This window comes from Setaria italica, chromosome VII, assembly GCF_000263155.2.
Source record: "Setaria italica strain Yugu1 chromosome VII, Setaria_italica_v2.0, whole genome shotgun sequence".
In the NCBI taxonomy this organism is placed as follows: domain Eukaryota; kingdom Viridiplantae; phylum Streptophyta; class Magnoliopsida; order Poales; family Poaceae; genus Setaria; species Setaria italica.
The window spans coordinates 15,665,226-15,673,868 of NC_028456.1; the positions used below are offsets into that span (position 1 = coordinate 15,665,226).

Genomic DNA, 8,643 nt, shown 5'->3' on the forward strand with positions numbered 1-8,643 from the left:
GTCTCAAATTGGTTGAAGGTCGACCTAACTAGTTCTCATCGGGAGTTGGGAGAAATGGGAAGGGGAGGAGGGAAATGGCAGTAGTACAAATGAGTCAGCGACAAATGACGGCAAAAGACAGAATGTGCGAACAAATAGGTGGCATATATATAGTATTCCTGGTGTTCAACCAAAATTGAAACTATTTTCTTTTGTTGTTTTCACGACAATTTATAATGACTTAACATTTATGTTTTTTGCTCCTGTAAAAGCTAAATCATATACATGCAAATAGTTTTTATACCATTGTTTTCAGCCATCTAACTTGTAAATCATTTTTCATCATGTACTTTTGATTTTTCAATTGTTTATTTAAATCACAAGTGATGATTCATTAAGAGTACATATATCTATTCAATTATAACACTGTTTTGTGAATTTAACACAGTGATAAGACACTTTCAAAAAGTAAACCCAGGCGAGGTATTTTGCAGGTCAAGTGTGAAAATTAAACATTTCGTACAGATGAGAGCAATATTATGAAGGACAAATATGTAAGTTTGCATTATTCAATGCAGCACGTCCACCAGATGGCGCAGTCTAAGCTGGTCTGCATCATCATATCTGCAAGTATATCTCTAGGATATAGTGATTTATTCATCCAAATTTGTCATGGAGGTGTTGTTCTCTTTATACTTATTGTGGCATCTCATAATTGTCCTTCTCCGTAGTATTATTTTTTGAAAAAAAGATATCTAGCAGCAACGACAAACCTTGTTGCTCTATAAATAGGTACTGTGCTTCTAACCCTTAAGAAACACCAAAATATTCCAATCATCATAACGTTGAAGCTCATGGGCAAAAGAAAAAAGTTAAGCCCTACTCATGGGTTTAGTGTCATCGTAGTTGATGAAGATAAACATCATGCGAACTCTACAAGGTCTATGCTTTGTACACTTAACTATCATGGTAAGTTCCTTCCATTCCGATGTGCAAAAAGCCCATGGAAGAAAAGCCATGCGCAGCGGATGCTATTATACCCCTTTTTGTGGTTTGTATTTGTGAATCACGTTTCCACTATGAATGATTTTGTGCGCAGCAATTTTTTACTTGTGAAGTTCCTGAAAAGGGGAGCCATTCCCAATTTTTTCTTGAACAGATGTTCTATTCCACATACAGCGTAAACTTTTTGTTTCTTTTTCAGCAACAGCATATACAAGTCCCATAAAAGCACTTGATTTCCTTGAGGGTCATGCCCAAGAGGTTGATATGGCTTTGGTAGCAGTGCACATGGAAGAGATGCATGGTTTTCAGTTCCTCGACGTGGTTAGAGAGGACCATAAAGACATTCAAGTGATTAGTAAGTGGCAAATTCTTTCCTAACTTTGAATCCAATTCTTTCTAATGTGTGTATCCCCTTTTGTTTCTTTGATCTGCTTGATATATATATTTCCTTTTTGAATAAATAGCTAATAATATGTCCTAAATTTAAACCAGTGATGTCAAACGAGACAACAATGGATATCATGAAGAGATGCATTAAGCTTGGCGCCTGTTTTCTGGTGAACAAGCCTATTGATGCTCACACTATACATAACATGTGGCGGCATATTGACTTCGGAAATTCAAGGATGCACAATATCAAGAAGTCATTACAAGGTTGACACCAATGCGGTTACTATGCTTTTGCTTTCAACAGTTGATAGAAAATCTAATATAATGCATTCTCACCTGGATCAGAAGCATGACATTGTTTAACCGTCTCCAACATTTTATTAGGTTAATGGTATTATATGAACCATTATTTAACTTGTATAACCCATAATGAAACCATGAGCATGTTTTGGCCAACAGTGACTATAAATATTTTTGCTAACATAATAATAATTCTAATTGTTTATTTTACATTTGAACACCGCTAGCTATGAGGTAAAAGAAAGAATATATATTGTTCAGACTAGAGGCTATATATTGGTTTTAAAATACAATTGATGCACTATAATTTGCATGCATGTATAGGTAATGGAGAAGAACAAGATGTAAGTTACTGGAAGGAGAGTGCTAAAACGAAGAAAGGTTATATTTGTTGGAATGATTATCTGCATAGGAAGTTCCTACATGCTCTTGAAATACTTGGAGAAGGTTAACAGATTTCTTACTTGCAACACTTCCCTTAGAAATTTCAAAGAACTTCAGATGGTTCCAAACTATGCAATCCTATTTATTTATTTACTTGTTTATTTCAGGTGCTGCTTCTCCTAGAAACATAGAGATTCTCATGAACGTGGAAGGTGTTAATCGCAAACATATTTCTTCTCATCTGCAGGTATGCTGATAGCCTATATATAAAGAAAATCTGCACAATTTGTCTTCTTCTTGAAATAAAAAAAAAAAACAGGCCTGCTAATTGCACCCTCAAAATAGTTCCATTGACGTACCTATATGTGCTGATATTTCTACTCTGGTTCCTCGTTAAGTAATCATTAAGTTAATTGTAAAATTGATCTTTTTCCTCCAGAAATATCGAAAGCGCATGGAAGCAGGGAAACTAAACAGTGCATTGGATGCAACAAAGTGCAGAACTAGTGCCTCAAAATCCGAATCTGCAAAGAGTCATCAGGAAAGCCCTAACAATAGCCCAGACATCCAACAGGAAGAAATGACAGCTGTAAGCCTATAGTGCAGAACAACATAGATATTATTACTGATAAGATAAGATGATATAACTTTGCAAATGTTGGAAGCTGTCTAAGTACTCCTTTTGATTGGCATGCAGGATGAAGACATGCCCCATGCTCAGATGGGAAGCTTCTCTGACAACAATGCTCATGCCGCAATGCGAAGATCCATTCAATTTAGCACCATGTATGATGAGTCCCAATATCTCTATTTTTCTTCTAGTGATGGTGGACTAGATATGATGGAAGATAGAAATGATGACACATGTGCTTTTGGTTTTAGTGCACTAGTTAGCGCTGCTGAAACTTTCTCCGCAGATGGCACTAAGGAGATGTTGAACAATAACAGTTCTGTGGAGCAAGATTGTCAAGGTGACAAGGTGGGCAAAGCTGTAAAGCTTGTGGAATATTCAGACTCCGAGGCTGATGAGATATAGGAGTATGCTTGGTTATAAGATTGTTCATGCTTGTAAACTGTCAGTGCAACTATCCAGTAAATGGTGTGCATGTGTGGTAGTGTTCATATCTCTACGAAAAATGAGATATCACATATGCCAAAAATTATAGTGATAGGAGTTCGGAGCATTTGGAAATGTGATGTTGTCTACTAGAATTGCGAAATCCTTGAGTATGCTGGTAAGCAACTAACTGAATATGCTGGTGAAGTTTGAAGTTCAAAATTTTGATCACGCCAGCCTGTTCCGCTACAAACTCAAATTAGTACTGAGATCAGATAACAGGATCTGTTCTTGGGCTATGCTAGTCTAAATGCACGCTGTTGTGAAAAGACTATATATTCTTGTGTTAAAACTACACGTAGAAATCCAATATCGAAGCTGGGTTTAGGGAAATAAGGAATTCAAATAGGAATAAACCCAAGCTTGCGGAGCAGATATTTGTTAGAATCAGTAGTTACAAGGAACTCTTACCAACATTTAGATAGAAATCGAATATAGAAACAAAATAATGATCTCACTAAAAAAGTTCAACATCCATTACCATACTATGGGCTTAAAAAGGACAACAATTAGCCTTTCGTTACAAATGATGCAAAAAAACTATCTTTTATTTTGTTGTACAACTAAGCTTATTTTGCCGCCAGGAACATTAAGAGCGAACATAAAGGGACCTGGGATGTAAAACTCTCTCTCAAGTCACTCGGTATGATGATATTTACGCATGCAGGAATTGAGGCAACAAATGTAGATTACTAGTGAAAGTAAGGTCACATATCTTAAGTGATTATGATGGCCTTGAAAAGGAGACCATGAATTTGCAAGCAGAATTCTATATAGAGCAGGTGAGAATCCAAGCAAGGGCAGAAATCAGAATAAGTTTGAAATCAACAACCCCGTTCATCTTCATTACTTCGAATGCCTCAGCCAACAATTTAAGCAGAGTAAGAAAACATCGCATCTTCTTCATAAAGTCACGGTAGTTCTAGAACAGATTGTTGACTGTTCAAGGTTGGCATGATGCTTGGCTTCCACATAATGTCACGGTAGTTCTTGAACACAGCACTATATATTTCTCAAAATGGTACAAAAGTAGCTAGGGAGTGCACATTCTACAACAAAATGATCTAACTTGTATCAGTTGATAAGTAGTTTGTGAACTAGCCCCATTGCTCAGATTGATTGCCTACAAGAAATATGATAGCAAATTAGATATGTTTTGAGACAGAATAATGTGTCAACAAATTATACACCTTTTGCCGAATGGAACAGCATATGAAATTGACGTGAATCAGTTAGTATTTACAAGCAGAAAAAGTGTTGTCATGAGAGCACATTAGGCAGTAACCTATGGCTGAATTGTGAAAAACTACCTACACAACATTGGAAGTGCAGAGGTAGCATATCTGCACAAATAAGGATGGTCTTGGATCGAAACTTAATTGCCAGTTTTCTTTTATGCAAAAAAAGGCAACTATTGTTAACAAAGCATAGGCAAACAATCATATGGCATGCTGGAACTAGGAGTGTTTCAAAAGAGCATGACCACCAGGTTTTAATAATAATAAACCAATTTTATTTTTTTCACTAAAATATTTCAGCTTTGATTGAAAGGTAGGTACTTTAAATAATTCAAATAAAAACACTTCTTAAGGGAATTCAGGTTTTCCATTATTCACAATTTTACCATCAGTGTTATAACTTATAATCTTGAGTGCAATGCCTCCCTACATCATAGAAGATAATGAGCCTACGCGCAAGGATTTAATAGTATCCATCAAAAAAACTTATTAGTTGCACCTTGAAAAATCCCCATTTCCACACACCCTTGAGGCAGACTCATGTAAAATGATCAGGCACAGAAGTAAATGGATCAATGGCATACCAACTCTCATCCAAAACACACATGAATTAGAATGAACAAAGTATGTTCAAGCAAATATGCATCAGTAGTCTTAACCAGGTGAGGATAAACTTGCATAGATAACCAAAAAAACAGAGCTTCAGGAAAAAAAACTCTCTGAACTCTAGTTGAGCAAAAGCAGACAGCTGAAATTCCTTTGCCAGCTCATACTGGGTAAAAATACAGAATAAATTAATTTAAAACAAAATTCTTGAACATTAGCAGAAAGTGCTTCCGATTTCCGAAACATTAGCAGTGATATAATTAAAATAACCATTAGCATAAGATAAACATGACTGATTTTTGCAAGACAGCACAATATGAACCTTGATCGGTGTAAATAAATTTGTAAAACAAGGCAAAACTTCATCAGCTAATAGATCCTGAGAAAGGTACCAGCTGCAACAGATATTAATTGAGAAAGTAAGGAAGTTATAAAGCTGCATGAGGATACATAAAAGGATACAGCTGAAGGCTAATAACCCAGAGCCCTGTATTATTTAGCTACTGCAAGATCATGTCAAACAGCAGTGTAAAAAACAAGTGTCAAACACTCAAAAATATATAACATTATATAACAAACATACCTGACATAGAAAGCAAAAATAATCGCTATTATCCTTCAGTGATGGTGACCATGCTTTCTTTCATGATGTCTGCGATGGTGTGCTTCCTCAGTAGCATCACAAAGCTTGCCTGTCAGGGGAACTCCATCAGAATATGTGTTTTGGGGATCATATCTATCGCTGAACTGGTCTTGAGTAACAGATAATGATCTATGTCGCTTCTGACTAGCTCTACTTCTATCACTGCTCCCTTCTCCTGACATGCGAGCATATTCTGTGACAGAAGATCTTTGTGATTGTGTTGAACAATCACTAGATTCAGGACGGTGGTCTGAGACACCCTTCTTATAACCATAATTTCTATTATCATTGGAGCTTCTTTGACGTCTACGGTTCTCTTGCTGGTAAGGATAACTTTGATCTATTTCACTTTCTGATCCTACACCCCACCTATTTTCATTCTCAGATAAATAACGCTTCCCATGAGTTTCATATCTTGAGGTCTTGTACGAATCTCTTGTGTCACGGCTCCTTGATGAAAATCTTCCCAAAGAATCAGAACGTGGTGACTTGTTACAACCAGATGACCGAGAACCCAATGCTGCCTTATCATGAGAAGAGCTGCTAGAAAAATCATAACTTCCTTGATATGTACTGCCATGAGAGTTGCTCTTAAGCACATTTGGTGCGATGTCAGCAGGACCTTCCACAAGACAACCAATACCTCCTGCCTGTTTGATTTCCTCCATATGCTCATCGATTATGTCTCTTAGTATCTTCATAAGTGAAAGGAAACCATCAGGTTCATATCTTCATCAAGGTAACTAACTTCCAGAAATCAACAGAACAAGAGGTGATGCAACATATAGAAGCTTTTTCACTTGTTCCATCAGCAGTAAAAATGAGGTCAAACTGATACAGTTTAAGAAATTTAGTGAAAACAACTTTTCAATTGGATAATTAGGTACAGTAGGGAAATGAAACTTGACCAATTGCAGACAGGAAACTACTCTAGCCTTCTTATTTGGAGTCAAAGGTTGTCCTGTTTGCAATGTTAGATATAATATATCACAAGAAGCTAAAGGCTAGTCAAAGAAAATAAGATAGAACCCGTTTGCAATCTGTAGGATAATCAGAAAAAGCTGAAATTATTTACAAATTTGGTATGCACCTCTGTAGGGTTTCGATTCACTTTCTTGCCACGGTAAGATGCTCTTCTTCGTTTGTAATCTCGTTCTTCAGCTAAAAGCTCCTCCTTTGTCTTGGTTCTAGCAGATTCCTATCAAAGAAAAAGAAGAGGCAACATATATTAAAATGAATGTCATACTGTATTGATATCAAAAGTAAAGCAAAGTAGTAGCAAAAACTTATGCAATTTCAACTCTTAATTTATTTGCAAATCTATCTCCACTCAGTATGTGTATACATTTTGACAACCAACTTTGAGATATCTATTATTTTAGCAAGTGTTTCTCTATTAAACAGTAAAAGAAAAGTGAATAAGTATGTCAAATACAAATAATGCCTACAGAACAATTAAGCTTCACAGAACCTACAGTACTACTACTGCATGAAGCATCCTTTTTTTTTGCAATTGAACTGTCATGACTCAAAATGAATTTACAATAAGTACTATCCTTAATACTACTCCCATTTCGAATATATATCCTACACAAATACTCCCCCCGTTCCAAAAAAAAAATCATTCTAGAAATTCTAGGACAGATTAACAAGGAGGTAAAATGACCTTGCTTGCCACTATTTATTAGCCATATTTGGTGCTAATTGACTGCCGCATGCACATACACATACTAAATGGGGGTAATGACTTGTTTTTGGGACAAATTTTAAATCCCAGAATGACTTTTTTGGGGATGGAGGGAGTACCTAAGAAGCATCATTCTTGCTTTTCTTAGAAGATGAGATTCTGGTCAATCTAATGGGTGCAAGTTTGATACAATTTCATATATTATGGCATTTTGCCTCCTAATATGCGGACTGGACATATATTGCAAAACAAAAGCAGCAATTGTATCAACAATAGACTTATTGCATAAAACTGGAAAATGTAGAGACAACCGTGTGGTATCTAGATTCAGGCAACTATTTTTCAAAAGATTGGTTGCATGTCTATACCTGGTTCTCTACTCGCCGTGACAGAATTCCATCATACTCCATAACAGTTCTGTAGTTTGGTCTGTTCGATCGCTCCAAGTTCCCTCGTTCCAATGTTCGTGAATACTCAATTAATCTTTAAGAAAATTGCATGCCTCTCTCAACGCAAGAAAATGTTTTGCCAACCCAAGCAAAGGTAATCAAATGTAGAAGGAGGGGGTGGGGGGGGGGGAATCTATGAATTACTATCATCACCAGAGATTAATACTCCCTCCGTCCCAAATTACTATTCGTTTTGGCTTTTCTAGATACATAGCTTTTGCTATGCACCTAGATATATATTACGTCTAGATACGCAGCAAAAGCTATGTACCTAGAAAAGCCAAAACAAATAGTAATTTGGGATGGGAGGGAGTACCTTTGTTTGCATATGGATGTTGTGTGCAACATGCTACTTACACATGATCAACAATCTGATATCCTTATACATACAAGCTACGTAGTATCTGGTCACTTGGTGAGTACGTCCATCAATGTTGTTTAATCATAAATTGCTGACTATGATCCTACCTTTTTATGTGAATATGCACAAAAAAAGAAATGTAGCGCACTCCCTTCATCCTTAGAGAAGAATAAGATATTAACAAGCGTGTGCTACACTATAAGATGATGTTATGCCAGTACATTCATTTTTTTAAACAGGCTAGAAAGAGAACTAGTGATATTTGAATTTCTACTCCCAAATTGCCTTGGTGTTGAGCTTTGATATTCTTGATAAATTTCCCCGCTCATAAACAGGCATCCTCACAGCAATCGGAACTAAGTATGCTCTCCTAAGCTTTCATCTAGTATCATCGCACATCTTAATGATAATATGCGATGCTGAATAAGTAGAACACAAAACATTAAGAAAGCATACAGCTGATATTTTGACGGGCGTTGAGCTC

The 8,643-nt window shown here is 36.4% G+C and overlaps 2 protein-coding genes across 2 annotated transcripts in view; one reads left to right on the forward strand and one right to left on the reverse strand.

Annotated features, from left to right (window-relative positions):
- The first annotated feature begins 569 nt into the window (after positions 1-569).
- On the forward strand, positions 570-3,094 carry LOC101774412 (two-component response regulator ORR29). The gene is made up of 6 exons (XM_004977840.1): positions 570-609; positions 1,184-1,339; positions 1,999-2,121; positions 2,226-2,305; positions 2,498-2,647; positions 2,756-3,094. Exons 1-6 carry the CDS (start codon positions 570-572, stop codon positions 3,092-3,094), a joined length of 888 nt encoding a protein of 295 aa, XP_004977897.1.
- An 894-nt stretch (positions 3,095-3,988) lies between these two features.
- Positions 3,989-8,643, reverse strand: part of LOC101774814 (U11/U12 small nuclear ribonucleoprotein 48 kDa protein) — a gene marked incomplete in the record, with an annotated part of 5,950 nt that continues 1,295 nt past the window's right edge. Inside the window, 5 exon segments of the mRNA XM_022828500.1 lie at positions 3,989-5,522; positions 5,603-6,357; positions 6,753-6,860; positions 7,718-7,832; positions 8,616-8,643. Coding sequence (XP_022684235.1) covers positions 5,638-6,357; positions 6,753-6,860; positions 7,718-7,832; positions 8,616-8,643 — 971 coding nt within the window.

Excerpts from the sequence above, each read along its gene's own strand:
- LOC101774412 (XM_004977840.1), top strand. The coding sequence starts at position 570 with ATGGCGCAGTCTAAGCTGGTCTGCATCATCATATCTGCAA. Across the intron at positions 1,340-1,998 it reads TAAAGACATTCAAGTGATTA|GTAATGGAGAAGAACAAGAT; the intron begins GTAAGTGGCAAA and ends ATGCATGTATAG. Across the intron at positions 2,306-2,497 it reads ATATTTCTTCTCATCTGCAG|AAATATCGAAAGCGCATGGA; the intron begins GTATGCTGATAG and ends TTTTTCCTCCAG.